At 43.7% G+C, this 21,228-nt stretch overlaps 1 protein-coding gene across 3 annotated transcripts in view; it reads left to right on the top strand.

Moving 5' to 3' along the window:
- The window catches only part of Rgs6 (regulator of G protein signaling 6), a 545,705-nt gene that overhangs the window by 15,772 nt on the left and 508,705 nt on the right, over positions 1-21,228 (top strand). For all 3 annotated transcript variants that reach the window (XM_013346421.2, XM_026779939.1, XM_013346417.2), the window contains exon 2: positions 9,493-9,596. In XM_013346421.2, coding sequence (XP_013201875.2) covers positions 9,513-9,596 — 84 coding nt within the window. In that variant the 5' untranslated portion in view covers positions 9,493-9,512. The remainder of the gene's footprint in view (positions 1-9,492; positions 9,597-21,228) is intronic.

Genomic DNA, 21,228 nt, shown 5'->3' on the forward strand with positions numbered 1-21,228 from the left:
AAAAAAAAAAAAAAAAAAGAGTTGCCATGGTCATGGTGTCTCTTCACAGTCATAGAAACTCCAACCTTGGTACCAGGGACTGGGGTATTGTTGTAATAGGCCTGACCGTGTTTCTGTTTGGAGGAATATAGCACACTTTGGGAGTTGAGACTAGAAAAGCAACTGGACATTTTAAATGGGGTTTAATGGGCCATCCTAGTAGGAACATGGAAGGGAGTGAGTGGTGTTGAGGGTGAACTGTGGGGGCCTCAGAGATTTCAGAGAAGAGCATTAGTATGTGGCCTAGAGATTGTTCTTGTGATACATGATGAAGAATGTGGCTGTATTTTGTCCTTGTCCAAAATATCTGCCTGAGGCTAAATTGAAGGGTTTTAGATTAATTGCATTGGTTGAAGAGATTTTAAAACAACCTATCATTGACCGTGTCCTAGGTTATTTGTGATCAGTGTTATGCAGATCTATAATGAAAAGGAGCAAGCTGAGTAAGGAAGAATACAAAATGTATAGTTTGAGGAGGAAAAGGGCACCAGGAAGTATAAACAGATTAAAGAAAAGCCTGATGCTAAGTGGAGTAAGGGAGTGGAGACATCAGAGCAGGATCTCATCCAGCTAAGCCTCCAACTTGTGAAAAGGAATTAAAAGTTTAGGTTCTGGCTTGGTGGCGCACACCTTTAACCCTAGCACTCAGGAGAGAAGACAGGTGGATCTCTGAGTTCAAGGCCAGCCTCCTCTACTGAGTAAGTTACAGAACAGCCAGACTTGAGCAGTGAAGAAAACCATCAAAAACTGAAAGCTGATAAAAATGTATTTAAACAAGAAAACATGTTCCAGCCCCAACAAGCAGCTGAACTTGGCAGTTTTGGCCACGTGATTCTGACTTTAGAGTCCAGGATTCAAGAACAGGGTTATGAACTTGCCCTCCATGACTCAGGAAGTTGCTGAGGCCAGGTATGTCAGGGGCATCCTGCAGGGAGGCCTAAAGAGGCCATTATGTGGGGTTGTAAAAGTGAAACCTGGATTGCCTTGGAAACCCAAAAATGTTGAAGATGCCAGAGCCATGGGATACCTCCTGAGGCAGGTTGCTAATAGGGAGTGGAACCAGCCCAATAGAAAAAAGTATGTTGCAGTTAAAGGTGAAAGGGGTTGAAGAGCTGAAGAACACATTGGCATCAGACAGAGTTTGGAGTTTGCCCAGCTGATTTTTGGTCTTGCTTTGGTCCAGTATTTCCTCACTATGCTCCCTTTCTTCCCCTTTGGAATGGTAATGTATATATTCTGTGCTATTGTATGCTTGAAGTATGTGATCTGTTTCTTGTTTTGATTTTAGGGATGATTACATTTAAGAGATTGCATGAATCTCAGAAAAGACTTTGAACTTTGGACTTTTGAACAGAGTTGAGACTGTGATAGACTATGGGAATTTTTTGAAGTTGTACTGAATGCAGTTTTGCATTATGATATTGCTACAAACCAGGGAGCAGGATGTGGTAGTTTGAGCGAAAATGGCCACAAAAGGCCCATAGGGAGTGGTGCTATTAGGAGGTGTGGCCTTGTTGTAAAAAGTGTGTCATTAGGGGTGGGCTTTGAGATTTCAAATGCTCAAGCCAGGCCCAGTATCTCACTCACTTCCTCTTGATTGCCAATCCAGATGTAGAACTCTTGACTTCTTCTTCAGCACCACATCTACCTGCATACCACCATGCTTCTCACCGTGACGATAATGAACTAAACCTCTGGACTTATAAACCAGCCCCAAATCAATGCTTTCCTCTATAAAAGCTGCTGTGGTCATCATGTCTCTTTACAGTAACAGAAACCCTAACTAAGACAATGTTTGTCTCTTCTTTAGGCTTCCCAAAGTCTCTGTCTAGGGAATCTGGTCTTAGAGGCCTTTTAGTTGTAAGATTCTTTTATATCCCAGCACCTTTGGTATGCATGAGGGAATGTCATAAACATGCTTAAGACTTTCCCCTTGGTAAATGAGTGGCACACTCCTCTGTAACCCGAGGGAAGATGGAGAACACGTAGCTCATGTGAGGGTGTCTGAAGACAGAGATTTGCCCTGTGCTGGCTTCTGTTACTCTCATGGGTTGCAGAATGAGCCATCAGCTGAGAGGATGTGTCTAGCGGGATGAGAAGCACATGAAAAAGCCAACAGGATAGGGTAAGACCAAACCTGACAGGAGGCAAGTCAGAGTTGGTGGGCAGTGTTGACTACTCACCTCAAGTACGTATTTTGAATTTGTTTGTTTGTTTTGAGACAGGGTTTCTCTGCTAACCCTAGCTGTCCTTGAGCTAGCTTTGTAGACCAGGCTGGCCTTGAACTCAGAGTTCTGCCTGCCTCTGCCTCCCAAGTGCTGGGATTAAAGGCGTGTGCCACCACCACCAACACTCGGCGTGGTTTTAAATTTTAAATGCATCTAGCCAGGCTGGCTATGGGACTTCTCCACCCTAAAGCATTCCTTCGCTCTGATGTCAAGTAACAGTCTCTTGTATGGTTGAGTTTCTCAGCAAATGGAGCGTTGCCAGGACCACGATTGGGGAAGAGTTGTGTGAGGGAGATGGAGGGTACTTGTGAAGGATTTGCCATTGAGAGAAGAAAACACAGGTGATATGAGGATAGCTTCAGATGCCAAAGATGTTGTGTTTGAAGACTGAAGTGATCACAGAGTGGGTGAGTTAGAGAGAGAGAGAGATGATGGGAGAGTGGGGGATGTTTGTGTTGGGGTTTGAGGTGGGATCACCCTGGTAATGGCAAGGTTCAGCATATGGCCCTGTAAGATGGTGGCAGAAGAGGAGGTGGTTTTAGATGAGGAAATAAAGTAGCAAGGGAAACAAACTTTTTGCCATTAGGTCTTTGATTCTGATGTCAAAGTTACAGAGATCTAGTAAGTGGGGGCTGGAGGAGCAACTTTCTGGCAACAGAAAGCTAGGGTCTTCGGTTGGTGAAGGCCCTTACGTAGGAGGAAAGAAAGGAGACAGGAGTGTGGGTGGGGCTGGCTCAGCAGAGGGTCCTGGGGTTACAAGAAGGGAGGGATCATTTGAGGCAACCAAGGGAATGTCTCCCTCACTCCCTGGGATTAAGATGCATGCACAGAGGATCCCTGGGCTGTGGGGAGAGGATGTCCCCAGGGAAGGCATAGTTCCATTAGGGTCACAAGGGTCAAAACTAGGGAGGAAGGAGAAGGACATCAGGGGTCTATCACCCTCCTGCTCATGAGAAGAGGTTTGAAGGGGAAGAACCTGTGGAGATGGCAAGTGTGGGGTGGGAATCGGAAACAGCACTAAGAGGAAACCTGGAACTTTGCTTCTGGCAGCATTGACGGGACCTGAGTCCATGGGTCTGATCTGGGTCCTGCTCAGTGGACTTTCTCCTTCTTTACCCTTGTTTCATTCTTAAGAGCTTTGTCTGCCATAGCGAATGCAAAAACAAAGACCAAATCATTTTTTTTTCCAGCCACTTTGGTAGACTAATTTGTTGAGACTGTTGGGCGGCTGTGCAACTCAGAGAAGCTAGAACTCATTTGTATGTCTTGAGGTGGAACTGGTAATAAAAATGCCAACTTCCCCGATAAACTTGGATGTAGAATGAAAGGAACATGGGTTAGTTGAGTGAACTATCACCATCATCATCATCATCATCATCATCATCATCATCATCATCATCATCATCATCATCATCATCATTGTCATGATAAACATAAAGCTATGTCTACCAGCTTATAGACCGTGCATTCTTTGTAAGTTATTTCACTGGAGATCAAGAAAGATATGTTGGAAAGACACTGGATGTCGGATTAAATTCTGGGATGGGATTTCCAGTCCTTTGTTACTTTGGTCTCCCTATGTTATGTTCTCAAGTCTTTCTCACCCTCAGAGTGAGAATGATGCCCTTTGCGTATTTCAGAGGCTCGCTGAACTGCCAATGGGATCCCAATGGGCAGACAAGCCCAGGGAACTTCATGACAGGGACCAGTTTCTGCCTCAATACAGGGGCATATAAAAGAGCCTCGTCTTAGCATGTCTGCATGACCTGGGATGAGGAGAGGGAGCAGGTGAGTGGGATCTAGGTCAGTGCTTTCCTAACCCGACTGTGAGTCCAAAATCTCCCTCGGGGCATTGTAGTAAGTCTCCAGGGACTGCCTTCAGCCACTGGACCAGAATTCCTGGAGCATGGGAACCAAGAACATGTTTGTCTAGAGCAGTGGTTCTCAGCTGTCCTAACGCTGCAACCCTTTCATACAGTTCTTCATGTTGCGCTGACCCAACCATAAACTATTATTTTCATTTCTACTTCACGACTGTCATTTTTCTACTGTTATGAATCAAAATGTAAATATCTGTGTTTTCGGATGGTCTTAGGTGACCCCTGTGAGAGGGTCCTTTGATCCCAGAGGGGTCCCGACCCACAGGTTGAGAATCACTGGCTTAGCTCATCTGGTGGGCTTTTCTGAGGCAGCTAGTGTATGGTTCAAGTCTTCAGGCCTACTTTTGTGAACTGTTATACTCTAACTGAAGTTCTAGAATGACCAGACAATAATATCCCAGTAAAGCACCAGACGCCTGGCACAGTTCCTGGTACTGGTCTTCAGGAGTTGGGTGCTATCTCTCGGCTTCAAGCTTTTGGGTGTAATTCTCCAAACAAAGAGCTGCCCCATGATTGGGGCTTACAAACCTTGAGTGTAGAAGAAATGCCAAGTCGGCAGACCGTGGTAACAGAAAGTTGTTTGTTCTCAGATCTGCTGTTTTCTCAGCCTCTCCTCTGGAGGTTCCTGCCCACTCAGTCACATTAGCGCTGGGTAAACAGGCTTCTACTATGGAGCTAGCGTGCGACTTGTCATCTTCCCCCCAGAGGCTCTTACCATTGATCATTTTTTTTCAAGCCATTGGTTTCAGAGGGTAGAATTGATTGATGTAACATGGAGGAGAGGGAATACTGTCAACAGGGTCTTTTGTTCAGTGGCATAAACACTCGGCCTCCTTCCCAGCCGGGATTGGATTTCCTTTCTAGCTGACACTTCTCTGAGTTGGGGGCTTAGGGACTGGGTACCAAGAGCGGCGGGCCTGATGTTCCAGGCTTTGTGTGACATTGTCTCGTGACTGGGGGTGTGCCCCCTTAGTGCTGTACCCCCGTCACCTAAGGAAGTGGTTATTTTTCTGAAGTTGGTTCTGGATTCACTTCAAATATTGGGGAGCTGGCCTGGTAGGGTTTTCCTCCATTTCAATATAGGAGATCTGGGCATTTTACTTGGGTAAACTCTTCTGGCTTTAAATATGACAAAAGTCTCATGTATGTGTGAGTATGTATGTGTGCACATGCATGTTGAAGCCAGAGGATAATGTCAGGTGTCTGTTCTCAGACACCATCCACCTTGTCTTTTTGAGGCAGTCTCTCCTGTGCCAGTCAGCCCCAGGGACATATGTGTGACTACTGACCCAGCACTATGGCTACAGGCACAGGTCACCAGGCTTGGCTTTTTCACAAGGGCTGTGGGTTTTAAAATCAGGTCCTCCTGCTTGCAAAGCAAGCAGTTTTATCAACTGAGCATCTCCCCAGTTCGCAACAGTTTGTACAATCTGTGTCAGGTCCCTTATCTGGCTTCTCTCTGTTCTCCTTCAGAAGTACCCCTGTGGGGTTCATTCCCTCTTCTTAGTAAAGATCTGGTTGTCTGGAGTGATGCTCAAATGCCAAAGTCCAGAGCTCAGAGGCCAGTGCTGAGATGGGACTCCAGGGTGTCTTCGCTTTCCTAGTCCTTTTGCCTTCCCACTTGGCTCGTGCAGGTGTGTGTGTGTGTGTGTGTGTGTGTGTGTGTGTGTGTGCTGAGTTAGAGAGCACCCTGCCCAGCACTATCACGAAATGGAGAAAAATAGGCTTACTCATAAGTACTTGTGATGACCGACACGGAACATTCTGGAAAAGTCTTTAAAGGACAGTTAGGAGATCATAAGTTCTGAGGTTCTATAGCCCAGTGGGAAGGAACTGTGAAGATGCTGGTTTTTACCACTGAGGTCTGAAGTCAATGGCCTGAGATAGTTCACTAGTTGCCATGCCTGGGGAATTCAGGCTTTCCAGTTCAGAAGGCTTTCCGCTATGCTATGTGGACGGTGGTTTGTGATGGACAAAGAAGAACAGACGGGGCGGGGGGGAAGGAACTTTCCCTGGGTCGCGCAGCTGTTAGAACCTGCGTTCTGTGTGACGGCAGAGGATGTCTTGTAGTCTCTGTGGAGACTGGAATGCATTGTCTGATCTGAGCATATGGTCAATTTTTCTCTTGTTTCACCGTGAGGTATGATGGGAAAATATTACTGGGATGCTTGCTTCCTGTAGAAATGAAGTCATGTTTTCAGAAGATGTTTATGTTCTTTAAATATCATAATAAAAGCCTCTGGATTTTTTGGGGCTGTTTCTCTTTCATATATACACATATGCACATAAGATGAAGAAAAATATATTTTTTTCTACGAAATTATAACATCGTATGAAGTGAGAAAATGATTCCATTGAAAAAAGATTTTAAGAGCTGATTTTCACCCTCTGGAACCCACATAAGGAGATCTGGGCAAGGTAACATGTGTGGGCATGGTAACATACGTGGGCATGGTAACATACATGTGATTCCAGCTCTGGGAAGGCAGAGACAGGAGGATCCCTGGGGCTTGCTGGCCAGCCAGCCCTGCCTACTCAGTGAGTTCTAGGCCAGTGAAGACTCCATCTCAGAAAAACTGGAGTGATGAACCAGGTGGTCCTTTGATCTCTATATGAGTGTATGCCCACACATATGTGCACCTATGTACATACAAACCACACAGACACCCAACAGTCCCATTCATTTCCATTGTCTCCACTGAAAAGGAAAACAACATTGCAAGCATTGGGATGAATGAAGGTCTTGTCCCCGTTCCCTCCGCATTGCCGTCAGTGAGTCCATTGATGAAGTCCTTGCCCACACAGCTCTTTCTGACTTTTGACATATGAACGAGCAGGGAGCTGTATTACTCTTTTAGAATTGATTCATTCTAGACCTAGAAAAAAAATCAGACATCTTGTCTGAGTTTCAGAACTAGTTGAGAGAGTAACCCAAAATAGAAGCTTTTCTCGTGAGTACTAGGTTCACTAAATTTTTACCCTCTGTTTGGCCTTTACTCAGCGGCTTCCAGCTCCTGGAACATCAGCCTGTCTGAGCTCACAGAGACATTTCTGTGGTGATGGTGGTGGTGGTGTGGGTGTTGGGGGGAGTCTGGACAAAGACCTTAGTTTCTAGGTCATTGCCAGCTTTCCTATTCTGACACCACTTTCTAGGTGGAAGAGAACGGGCTCATTAAAATGTGTTCGTTTTTAAAAGAAAGCAATGCAAACCCTACAGGGCTCCACAATATGGATAAATGAGGTCACATGGGGTGTCCCAGGATCTCTTTCTCAGGCCCTGTCATGTTCTATATTAAGATAGAGGAGCAGGCAAGCAAGCAAGCGAGTGTTCCAAAACGAAGCAGTGTGTTCACTGTACAAGTCACTGATGAGAATAAAAACCTGGGTTTCCCCCGTAGCACGCTATTCATAGCCATCCCGCCACAACCACGAGTGATGGAATAGGGCGAGCCTCTGCAATCTTTCATGCGGTCTGGCTTGAGAGCACACCCAAGTCAAACAATGTGGAGTAAGCCTCCGCTCTGCATCGGGTACTTTAGGCAATAACATTCTTAGCATAAATTACTGATTCTTGTCTCTTCTTCATCTTCCACCCTAACTGTTTTTATAGAATGACCTTTGGTGCCAGTGTAGTTTATGGTAGGATCTTTCCCCAGTTTTTCTCTTGAACCGAATAGCCTTTTAAGTATGGTATTTATCCAAGTTTCTTTGACGAAAAGCCCATGAAATTTGTGCAGATAGCCCTGGCAGGCTCTTAGATTAGGGATAACATTTAGAAAGGGCTTCTCTGGCTTTGTGCCGTATTCTCCCACTCCGGCTCACCTGTGAGAGCTCCGTGGGTTCACCCTCCGAGGTGGGCGGGATGTGGAGAAAGGTCCTGTGGTTATGAGGAGGGAACCCAGTCAGCTATCCGGGTGCTCAGGCTCACGCAGCAAGTGCAGTGTCGCGCCGAGAACCGAGCTCATCTTGTTACTCCCAAGTCTGATGCACACAGCACTGTCTTATTGCAGTTTTCACAGGCGTTCGAAAAGGTTGAATTAAAAACATTCACTTTTTCTTAATCCAGGTGAAATTCATATAATGTAAAAGTACTCCTCTTCGGGCTGGAGAGATGGCTCAGAGGTTAAGAGCATTACCTGCTCTTCCAAAGGTCCTGAGTTCAATTCCCAGCAACCACATGGTGGCTCACAACCATCTGTAATGAGGTCTGGTGCCCTCTTCTGGCCTTCAGGCATACACATAGACAGAATATTGTATACATAATAAATAAATAAAATAAATAATTTTAAAAAAGTACTCCTCTTCAAATGTGAGATGTGGTAGCATTTAGTCATTCATTGTAATCCACAATCCAAAGGAAACCCCATGTTTGCAAAATGATCATGACATTCCCGTTTCCCCCTAATGCTAGCAGCCACCAGAATTTACTTATTCTGGATACTTTAGATAAATGGAGTCATGCAAAAACATGATTTTTTTTTCCTGACCAGCTGCTTTAGGATAGCAAATTATTTTATGCTTCAGCTACATTGTAGCATATATCAGAACTTATTCCTTTTTATGAGTGAATAATGTTTCATTCATGCATTCTACTTGTTGGTTAGTGTCACTAAGATGGCTGTGAATATTTTAGTAGTAGTATTTGAATATTTGTTTTCAGTCTTGGGGTACATGCATAGAAGTGGAATTGCTAGGTCACATGTTAATTCTGTATTTGGCCTCTGAAGATTACTGAACTGTTTTCTGCTGTGACTGTACCATGTCATGTTCCCACCAGCCACCATTTTATTGTCAACACTTTCTTCTTTGGTTTTGTTTTTCTTTTGTTTGCTTATTCTTTTTGAAACAGAGATTCTCTGTGCAGCCTTGGCTGTCCTGAAACTCACTCTGTAGACCCGGCTGGCCTCGAACCAGAGATCTGCCTACGTCTGTCTCCTGAGTTCTGGGATTAAAGGTATGCACCACCAACACCTGGATAACACTTGATGAATTTTTATTTTTATTTATTACTATAATTGGAGTGACTGTAAAGTGGTAACTTCTTGGGAATCTTGATTTGCATTTCTGTAATGAAATATCCATATATTACTGTATAGGAACTAACCAGAAAGTAATCTTTGTTAAGGCAAAACTGACATCAAACTGATTGATTTCATCTCTTGCCAGGAGATTAAGATTGGCATATGTCCTCTCTTAGAGTGTATGACTCTGGAAAGGACCTTTTACTTTGAGGTTAGAGACTGTCCAATATATCTGACAAAGGACCCTTAATAGTCATTCAATGCTTTCTTTAAAACAAAACTAGTTCATTCTTGACTTAATGGTTTGCTCATTTATTTTTGCAGTGTGAGAGAAGACACTCAGGATGGCTCAGGGATCCGGGGACCAGAGAGCAGTGGGGATTGCTGATCCAGAAGAGAGTTCTCCCAACATGATTGTCTACTGCAAAGTAAGATGCTCAGAGAGCCACTGGGCACGCTGCTTCCGTGTGTCTGTTGTCTGTGAGGATTGGTAGCATGAGATCGGTGCTATCTGCCCAAAGTGCTTTTAGACTAGAGAAGGGTTGTCTTCTCATTGTTCGATTCTGAAGTTCAAGGAAGTCACGTTTTCTCAAACTCGAAAACTTGGTATGAGCACTTGAAATATTTCATACCGTTTAGTCTTGTGTAAGTCTCCAGGTTGCTAGAATGATGCAGCTGAGAGTAGTCCTTCGGTGGCCTTCACAGTACGATGGGGATCGAACTGAAAGGGTTTTTGAACTCATGGTATATGCAAGGATGATCCAGATGCTGGTGTGAGATGCAGAGGTGGGGCTGTTCAGTGCTTAATGTGGTAGGAAACATAAGAGACTCATAGAGCACTCTCTACCATCAGAGGAGGAAGTTAGTTTTCCCAGCTACAGGTCGAGGAGTCCTTGCGGAGGAGTAGTTTCAGAGGACTCAGTTTTAAAGGACGTACAGGATTGTCACATGAGAAAAGCAGAGGGGAAAGACACACCAGGTAACGAGATCCCGGTAAAGGCACAAAGCTGGGAAACGGAACAGCTACAGGATCTGATCAGGAATGGCAGGGAGCAAAGAGAGATAAGATTGGGGCCGGAGAGATAGATGCAGCCAGATTGAAGAGTATTTATTATTGCAGTTTAATCTTGAAAACATTGTGTACTGAGAGTTGTAAAATCAATCTGTTTGGGATTCAGGGTTTTTCCACAGTGAGTCCAAAGGTACCAAGGTGGGGGATGCAGATGTCCAGGGAGTATTTCTGCATCTGTAGAGGACGAGGAGGATGCGCTTCTGGCCAGCAAAGTGACCTTCAGAATGGAGAGGGACCAGTAAGATGGAGTGAAATCTGAATTATAAATAGCTTGAAAACTGAGCAATCGTGGGATGAAGAGGCGTGTGGAGGGTCAGAGATGACTAGGTTGTGAACCTTGTATCCCGGGAAAACGTTGCTACTGTCCATTCTGATCGGGACATTTAGAAGAGAAATACTCTTTAAGGGAAGGAGATCTGGCCTGTAAGTTTTATTTTTATGTGTGTTAAATTTAAGGTACTAATTACTTTGCTTCTTTATGAAAACTTAAGCTACCCGGCATTATATATCAATAAGGAAATGAGGTGATTGTTTACTCGTTCCGCTAAATACTTGAGTTGTCCGCTGGGATCTGTGCCTGCTGTCACTCTGTATTTGGTCTGTGCTAATCAGAGGGACAGTGTTGAACTAGACATTCCTGGGTGATCAATAAGGTGAAGTGCGTGTGTGTGTGTGTGTGTGTGTGTGTGTGTGTGTGTGTGTGTGTGTAAAAATAGAACTCTTATAGTACTCTTTCTTTGGGTTAAAATTCTATAATTCTTTGTTTCTCAGGAGAATATTGGGAGAGCCTATCTCTAATAAAAATAACTATTAAATTATAAATAATATAAAATTCATTAATAGAGCCAAGAGGTGATTGGTTGCTGTTACCCTTTCTACCCCAGGCAGGAGGACCCAGGGCCAGGAGAACAGGAACATGGCTTTGGAATTGGGCTTGGGTTATAAGTCTGTTCTACAGGAAGGAGGTTGTTGTAAAAATCCATTTCAATGAACTGAGACATTTTTGTTTACCGTGGTCCATACTGTGGGCCATAATAAGTATTTATTTCTCTTTAATTTTTAGGTCTGATAGAGATAGTGACACTTGGAGAAAGGATGAATTATAAGATATATAAATGCTTGCATTGTTAATAAGTTGAACACAGTCAATTGCTGCAGTGAGTTGCCTTTGAATACAGAAGAAAATAATACAAGGATTATTGAGGGGGCTATTTTAAAGGATTTGTTCATTTTTTATTTTGTATGTATAACTGTTTTGCCTGAATGTATGTATGTACACCCCATATATGCCTGGTATCCAAAAAGCCATCATGTGGGTGCTGGGAATCAAACCCAGGTCCTCTGGGAGGGCAGCCAGTACTCCTAATGGCTGAGCCGTCTCTTCAGCCCCAATCCACAGATTATTTAAGGTCAACAAGGACCTTGAAATAATGCCCATCTGAATGTCATCTACTAAAATGGTATTTTGAAAGTTCAAAACTAGGTACAGATTTGTAATAAGTTTTATTTTTGCTTCGTTTGTGGGAGCAGGGGCCTCTTCTGTTACCTAAAAACAAAGAAATATTTGTAATTCTGTAGAGCAAGAGCAACCAGGAAAGGAGTAAATCTTGCTTGTGACTCATTCCATGAGGAGTATACATACGTTCACATAGACACTGTGTTAGGGCTCTAAGATGCTTAGCTGAATCCGTTCAGTGTCTTAAGAAGAAAGAATGCTTATTGTCCAGGCGGAGCCCCCATCTGGAACCGCCTTAAACTTATACTAACTTGACTTTACTCAAACCCTGGCTGTGCTTGACCCTTCCCATAATAACATAACGTTCTGCTTCCAATGCTACAGGCTACTGTTTGGTTACAACCAAGAGCTTGACAACTGGGGCATGTTGTCAGTAAAGGGCGAACCTAGGAGCCAAGGTCAAATCCCAGACCTTCCCATAGGACTCCATTTGTGCTACTGTTTTATCAAGGTTGTAGCTAAATATTTAGACCTTTTCTCGGGTGTCTAGAACAGAAAGTTTCTTTTCTTTCTTTGTTTGGTGATTCCTCTTGGCATAGACATTCTCGGTGTGAGATTTTTGCTTAGACGGTGTTGTGTTGGTCCATATGCCAATAGAGAGACTCTGGGTAAACTTCTGAGGAACAGACAAGACAAGAACATCCACAATATGGTGTGACTTTTGGCTTTCTTATTTCTAACTGACACATAATAATTGTGCAAATCCAAGACAACACCACGTCATTTCCGAGTTTATGCACACAGCTCAGTCATTAGCATATCCTTCGTCCTAGGCATTTACTGTTTCTTTGCAGTGAAACACATTCAAAACCTTCCCTTCCAGCTCTTGGGAGAGTTCAGGACATTGCTGCCAACTTTGGTGTTGTGGCTCTCAGACCCCGTGTAGGAAGATCCTGACACATGAGTAAGCCCACACCTTTTAGAACACACTTCATTTTCTTTTCACAGTTCCTTGTCATTAGCTGTGAGAAGCTGTACTTCCCCCAAGGCATGATTTATTTATTGACTAGAACTGTCTTTCTCGTTTGGTTTTTCATCTTTCCTATTCACATTTTGGATCAGAGGTGTGTATGAAAAATGTATTGGTCACATTAAAGGTCTATTTAAAAGAATACTTTAATCATTCATTAAGACACCCAGGGTTTCTTTATATCCTTGAAGCCTTACGGTTCTGGGTCACTGAACTGCCCACTGTAGTGATGATCCTGGAAACCAGCTGGCTGTCAAATTGCCTAGGGGTGCTTTATAAAATACACCAGCCTTCAAAGAGTGTCCAAAGAAGAACCCCTGGACACCTTACTTCAGTAACTCTGGGATGGGTACTTGGAATATGAATTTTAAAATGATTTCAGGAGAACTTGGTTCTCAAATAAAGCAGAAAAACATTTGGTGCTTGTTTTCCATCACCCTTCCACTCCATCATTATATAGATATATTATGTGTTGCAAAATCATGGTAAAATTGGTGTTTAAATTTTCTTTTTATATTTATATATTTTTAAGTATGTGCATGTGCGCAACTTAAGGTTTCTACTCTTGTGATAAAACACCATGACTAAAAGCAACCTGGCAAGGAAAGGGTTTATTTTGCTTGCTCTTCCATATATATATATTTTTTTTAATCATTGAAGGAAGTCAGGACAGGAACTCACACAGTACGGGAACCTGGAGGTAGGAGTGGATATAGAGGCCATGGAGGGTGCTGCTGCTTGGATTGCTCCTTACGGCTTGCTCAGACTGCTTTTGCATAGAATCCACGGCCAGCAGTCCAGGGGTAGACCTACCCATGGGGTTCTGGGCCCTCCCACATCAGTCACTAGTTACAAAAATGCCTGACAGGCTTGCCCACGGCTGTATCTCGTGTAGGCATTTTCTCAGTTGAGGTTCCCTTATGTCATTTGTCTCTAGCTTTGGTCAAACTGAGATTAAAAACCAGCTAGTACAGTGTGTGTGTTGCACACCGGAGTGCACATGTGTGTGTATGCCATGGCACATCGTGAAAGCCAGGAAACAACTTGTGGGAGCTGGGTCTCTCTTTCCACACTCTGAGTTCCAGGGATCGAACTGAAGCTTTCAGCAGTGGTGACAAACGTCCCTACCTACTAAGCCATCTTGGTGGCCCTTAATTGGCTTTTTAAATTTCATAAATCTTTGTGGATTCCTAAAGCTGTAGAAGAACCAGTCACTTGCCTTATTGTCTGGCATAAATTAGTAGTTCCCCATGGCTTAAGTAGCACCCTTCCATGGTCTCGGCCTCAGTTCCTGCATCCGGGTTGTGCCCTACTTGAGTTCCTGTCTTTATTTCCTTCTGTGATAGACTATGATGTGGAAGTGTCAGTCAAACCCTTTACTCTCCAACTTGCTTTTGGTCATGGTGTTTCATCACAGTAATAGAAATTCCAACTAGTACAGTCGTCAGCATCCTTAAACAGAAAAACCAAAGGTACCACAAGGCTGCGGAACTTGTTTGTGGTTCTCAGACAATTTCCCAGTGAAGCCATGAGTGTGTTCATGATCCCACTGGCCCAGTCAGTGTCCATTGTGGTACCTGGCAGTGCTACCATGTTCAAAGCCCCGTGTGTAATTCCCCCCATTGCTGGAGCTCAGTAGCCATCACAGTGAAGTTTAACAATGAATGTCACAAGACAGGTCTCTGGCTTTCATGCTCATGTCAGGAACTTGACATGGCTCCTGCTGAAGCTTCCTTCTGATGCTTGTGTGTTCGTGCGACTCTGGAAAGAATTTCTGACATGTTTGTTCCCTTTATAATGATCTTTTATTGAGAGAGAGAGAGAGAGAGAGAGAGAGAGAGAGAGAGAGAGAGAGAGAGAGAGAGAGGATTGCTCTTTGATTTTGCTTGATTTTTCTCTGAGTGTTGTTAACAGATCAATGTCTAACTAGACTGGTATAAATGTCTAACTAACTTGATTTGGTGGAACTCTGTGTTCCTCCATGGTTGGTGGGCCGGGAAAACTGTGGTTCAGCATGACCTTGTCTGGGGTCAGGAGCACAGCAAGATCGAAGGTGCCACAGAACGCATGGAGATGCGGTGGCTGGTCCAGTCTTCCTTCTTATTGTGGGGAACTTCATATTTTTATTTAATTTCTCAATTTACCACCCTTCTCCCTTCCTTTCCAGCTACAAAATACTTTATAGTACAAAAAGAATATGCCCAATGTCCATGTAAGATATAAAGAAGAAAATATGAATTCTATGTGTCGAAACTAGCCTAATAAATAACATTACTTAGGTTTCATTTTAAGAGAGTCAGTCTACATAATGTGAAAAATGTTTTTGTGGTGTTTTCAAGGTTTAATTCTCTAAATTTCGAACTTTTAAAATACATCATCTTCTACCAAAACTGTGTGCACATGTAAAGGTCTTTCACACATGTCTGGGAACATTTTATACGGTTATAGGTAAATCTAAGTTGGATTGATATTAAACAAAATTGTATCAGATGTCAGAAAAAATGAGTTGTGATAATTTAACATTGAGTAGCAGAAGTTAGATAAGATAACTTCCTGGCTGCCCTTGATGCTATAGCACATGAGTGTTGAAGAAAGGTTCGGGAGTTCAAGGCTATCCGTGGCTACATGGCAAGTTTAAGGCCATCCTACATGAGACCCTGTCTTCAAATCAAGCAAACAAATTGAAAAAAGTGTGTGTGTGTGTGTGTGTGTGTGTGTGTGTGTAACAATCTGCTTCTTTAAGCTTGTTATGGCATGACATTCATATAATTATTTCAAATTATAATTGTACGCTATAGAAATAGCAGGAATGGTTTTTACAGTAGCAATCCTGTCAGTAGTGCAGAGTATCATGGATGAATTAGAGCTTCCAGAGGAAGAAGAAAGTGCCCACATTGTGGTGTGTCTGAAAATGACTGCAAAGCATTATCACTGACAGCTGCCTTCCCTTGTTAGTTCCTACGTACTGACTCCTTTTCTACTAGTGTGATGCCCGTGATGCCTGCGTTGCTGTGTTACTGTGATGCTGTGACACCATGACACCATGATGTTGTGATGCCCATGATGCTGTGATGTCGTGATGCTATGACACCTGTGTTGCTGTAATACCTGTGTTGTTGTGATACCCATGATGCTCCGATGCCTGTGAATCCCATGTTGCTGTGATACCTGTGATGCTGTGATACCTTGATGCTACGATGCCCGTGATGCTGTGATGCCTGTGTTTCTGTGATACCACGATGCTATGATACTGTGATGCCCATGATGCTGTGATGCTTGTGATTCTCGTGATGCTGCAATGCTCATAATGTTATGATGCCCGTGTTGGTGCAATGCCCGTGGTGCTGCGATACTCATGATGCTGCGATGCCCATGATGCTGTTGCTGTGATAACCATGATGCTGTGATACCCTGTAATCACTTTCCCATGTCATCAAGGACCCTTGACATCCTGGGGCAGAGGCTGGTGTAGGAACATTTCCTGAGAATAAATATGCTATTTTAGTCTTATAGCTGGTGGTATGCAACAAGAAGGGCAAAATATAGCGTGAAAGAGGCAGAGCTTTGGAAAGACCTAGGAACAGAATATTGTCTTGAAGTTCAAAGAAGGTTGCTGCAGAAGCAGGGTAGCAAGGAGGCTGCAGTCCCACACATCCTGGAGATGAAGGCTCGATGAGATTAGAAACCATTTAATCAGCAAATGCGTATCGATTATTATTTGTGGGCCAGACCCTGTTAGATGCTAGAAATTCAGGGTGAGGGCAGAGGCCTGAATAAACCCATAAACCAATGCAGGAGGCAGGGGGATGGATGAGCAGCTAGTCAAGTTTGTGCTGGTTAGAGGTAAGCCAAGGAAGGGGGAGGGAAGATGTAATAGCTTCCACAGGAGACAAAAGACAACCAGAGGACTTGGCACGTGTCTTCATTTGTGAAAGATGAACAGGGATTAGGTTGGTGAAAAGGGGAGAAAAAATTGAGAGGAAAGGATAATTCACACGCCAAGTTATTACACTCTAAAAACTTCAAGAGGCTCTTTGTGGATCTAGGTTTCTACAGTGAGGGCCTGAGACGTAAAGCCAGATTCTGAACAATCTACTGCGTTATCTCAGGAGGTTAGCATTGTCCAGATAGCTCTCCTTCGTGTTTCTGCACCCACATTCTATGCGTCTGCGCACTTCCTCTACAGCCCCAATCCACATAAATAAATAATAAATACATACTTTCATATTTGCATCCATGTATTTTTTGTAGCCTTTCTTTCTTAAAAAAAAATCTACAAAGTTAACCCAGTCAAAATTTTAAAGGCAGTTAAATCAGAATATTTAAAACGAATTCATCTTTGGTCCCGAACATTTAAGGGTTTGCTTTCTTTCATTCTTTTGTTTTTATCCCTCCACAGTGAACAAAATCTCCAATGACTAACTTCAGAGAGTGTTTGGAGTAACTCACTCAATAGTTCAAACTGCGTTTCAAGACTTTTTTCATTCAGTTTTTTAAAATGTATTCGTTGCTTTGGAGGTGGGAAGCCATTCAGCTTTCCTCCCCTCCCTGGAGTAGGCTTGCTGGAAGAGCAGCCTCCCTTCACATTACCGTGGTTGGCAGGAGCGAGGCACGCAAGCGAGTGCCAGGCTCATGGTGTCCCATCAGATGAAAGGGATGGGTTTCGCGTAGGGGACAGCTCAGTGTCTAATAGGATGTGTTGCCATGGGTAGAATTCTCTAATCTGAGAAGCCTTCAGTGCGCTCAAGCCTCCATTTCATCTTCCCATATCCTCTCCACGTTTCCCTTCAAACAGTCTGAGATTTTGCTTTCTGGCTGGCGGTTTATCTTTCTGTTGACAGTCCTTTCTTTTATGAGATGGGGCTCTTGAATGGCCGTCAATCCCCTACTGGCATGGTTTTGAATAAGGAAAGTTTAAAGTGGATAGGCATGTGTGAAATGAAAATAAATCTCTAAAATCATGGGCACGGAAGGGGGTTCTTTTAAAAGACCATCAGTGTGCCAGTGGGTCAAAACAGAAGACCCACAAAGCTTTTAGAGGAAGCATTCTAAATTCTAGACGTGTGTTCCAGGGATGGGAGGGTAAACACGTGCACAGATAGAGTCATCCCAGCCCTTAGAGATTACCGATAGTTCTGGAAAGTGACAGCCGCAGATTGGAAAGGGATCCGACATCCATTGAAAAGAAATGGTTAACAAGGTCCTAAATATAGACGGAGGGGGGAGGACCTAGGACTTACCACAGGGCAGGGAACCCAGACTGCCCATTGAACTGGAGAGGGAGGGGGAGAGGAGTGGGGGGAGGGGGAGAAGGGTTGGAGGGAGGGGGGGAAGGGGGGGAGGAGGGGGAGGGAAATGGGAGGCTGGGAGGAGGTGGAAACTTGTTTTTTTTTTCCTTTTCTCAATAAAAAAAAAAATTTAAAAAAAAAAAAAAAGAAATGGTTAAACGATAGCGTGGGCCCAGGAGTCCTATTGTGGTGAGGCCGCTCTAGGATTTCTGCTCTTTTCGAAGCTAATCTTTGCCTTAGAAGAATGGGGGCTACTCATCTCCTGGGACAGGACCAGAGTGCATGTTCTTATTTGGGAAACTCTAAGACTTTTAGGCTTTTCCATATAATTTTCATTGTCTTTGTTGAGTGCTATGATGGCGTGAATTTTCTCAGCAATCTTCTTTCTGGTTGTCCTCTCATTTCCTGCCATGGTTCTTACAGCGTGGATGTCACTGCTCATGGCAGAGCCCACCTTCAGGGTTTTCCTCAGGAAAATCTAATGGCGATAAATGCTCTTGGGTCTTGTTTGTCTAAGACCTGTTTGGTTCATACTCAGGTTTGAAGACTGTTCTAGATTCTAGACCATCTGCGGCTTCTTTCCATACCTTGGCCCCTGTCATTATCTCGTGGCTCCCATCAATTCTGTTGGCAAGTAGCTGCTATTGTTCCTGTTCTGAGGGTAATCTATTCTTCCCTCACTTTGGCTGTTTTTAGGATTATTTTCACTTTGGTTTTTAAAGTAATTATACTTGAAATTGTGAATTTTTATATCTCTGTGTCTTATGTTCCTGTGTGTAGACACATATATGTATGTGCACATGTATGGGGGGGTGGGCATCTTTCTCGATTCTTCATTTACTTTTTTTCTGAGGCAGGATCTCTTGCTGAGTTTGAAGTTCATTGATTTGGCCAGCTCTGGTCCAGCTCTCTTACATATCCTTCCCGAGTGTTAGGATGGTAGGTAGCTGGCTGCCATGCCTACATTTTTATGTGGGTCCTGGGGATCTGAACTCTGGTTCTCATGCTGATGCTCTTTATCCACTGAACCATCTTTCCAAACCCAGTGATGTTTGTTTTTCATTTACTCCTCCTAGGGCTTATGGCACATGGTTTTATTTGGTGCTTGAAAATTTCTTGACCACAAACTCTAAATATTGATTTCTCTTTTCTGTCTTGCTGGGACACTGTTTATGTGTTAAGATTTCTTTTCCCTCAGAGCTTTGAATTTTTTTTACAATCATTAATATATTTTTAATTAATTTATTTTGTGAGTTTCAATGTAGATGTTTCTTTTGTATAAAAATTTAAATATTTTATTTATTCTTTGAAATTTTATATAATTTATTTTGATCATGGTTTTCCCCTCCTCTAACTTTTTCCAAATTTGCTCCCACCTCCTTACCCACTAACTTCATGTTCCTTTTCTCTTAAAACGAAGAACAAAACCAAAAACAGTCGATTTGTTTTGGCCAATGAATCCTGAGCATAGGAGCTGCCATGAAGAGGGGTTGACATACCCAGTGTTACTCCATAGGAAACTGATTTTTCCCTCTCCTCGGGAATGACTTCTTGGTGAGGGGTGGGGCTTTATGCCTACTTCTCCTCTGTGCTCAGATTCCGTCTGGCTTGAGCGTGTGTAGATCGTGTGCATGCTGCCACGGTCTCTGGGAGTTTGCATGCGCATCAAGTCCTGTTGTGAAAATATTGCTTCCTCAAAGCCATTCAACCCCTCTGGTCTTAAAATCTTCCCCCCCTTTTATTGAAAATATTTTTTCTTATTACATAATAGATTCTGATTATGGTTTCCCTTCTATTCCTCCCCATATATCTCCCAAGGTTTGTGTTTTCATAGATCCGCATAGATTTATTGATTTCCTCTTTAAGGACTGCTATCATTTTCGTAAAGGCTTTTTTTAAAAAGTCTTTTTCTTGGGCTTAATCTATGTGGCAATGCCCAGGGCCTGTTGTGGTAGGGCTGTTGGGCTTTAATAGAGACATTGTCCTGGCTGTTATTGATTGTGTGTTATTGATTGATTGCTCTCTAGGCATCTGGGTTTGGGAAGATTATAATTCCAGGTGCTGATATCTAATCCTGCCTGTGTTCTGTTTTTTGGTGTCTGTTGCCATCTCTGTTTCATAAGAGGATGTTGTAAATGTGTGCTGCCTGGTAGGACATTCTCCTGATGTCCTGATAGGTATTGCCCCTAGGGGATCCGGGGATGGGGGGAGCTCCAGGTATGTATTTCTAGGTAATTGGGAACTGATACTTATGAATAGGGATGAGTTAGGAAAGGGGGGCTGAGGAGGTGCACAGGAAGGAAGGAAAGCAGGGTGCATGACCAAGATCTGCTTCGTCTCCCGACCATGGGTACAGGGAGTGAGGAGAGGCCACAGTAGAAGGTCTGCTTCGGATCTGGGTGTGAGACTGGGGACTGGACGTGGAGGAATGGAGCTGGAGGTGAAGATCTGCAGTTAGCCCACCTTCCCTGGCAGGAGTTCTGTGGGTTTCTAGGAAATGCCTGCTGGGGCTGGGGGCTGGGATAAAACAATGAGGGGGGCTGGGAGGGGAAGATCTGTGTGGCCCTCTGGAGGTGGGACGGAGAGGAAGGGTGGGGAAGGCTGCCGCAGATGGGTTCTACAGAGCTGGGCGTGAGATAGGGGCTTAGACTTGAGCTGAGGTAGAAGTGAAGGCCTGAAATTAGCCTGCCTGCTTCCTGGGCTGGAGCGACCTGAGGATTCCCAGGGAGCACCTGCTGGATTTGGGGTCTTGGATAAAGCAATGAGCTGGGGGAAGGAGGTTAGGAGGGGAAGATCCATGTGATCCGCTGTAGATGGCGCAGGGGGTGTGGGAGATGACAGCTGAAGCAGGTGGCCTGCTGCAGAGCTGGGGCTGAGACTGGGGGACTAATTTTGGAGGAGCCAAGAGAGAAGTAGAGATCCGCAATTAGCCTGCCCGCTTCCATGACTGGAATAGCCCGTGGGTCAGTGTGGACATTTTCTGAGGGCCTGTCCCTCCAGTCAATAATTCATCAGATTAGATGATCACCCCCTTCATTCTTAATTACAGCTTTAGTCATTTTTTGTCACTTGAATATTTTCATTTAATTCATTTTCCTGCCATTATTTTTGGTCAATAAACTCCTTAAGCATACAAATCACAGTATATTAAGTTTTGAATTTGCTGTTGTAAAATCTTTGAAAATGTCTATTTCCACTATTTCCTTCTTCTTCT

Source organism: Microtus ochrogaster, chromosome 1 (genome assembly GCF_000317375.1).
Source record: "Microtus ochrogaster isolate Prairie Vole_2 chromosome 1, MicOch1.0, whole genome shotgun sequence".
Taxonomy (NCBI): Eukaryota; Metazoa; Chordata; class Mammalia; order Rodentia; family Cricetidae; genus Microtus; species Microtus ochrogaster.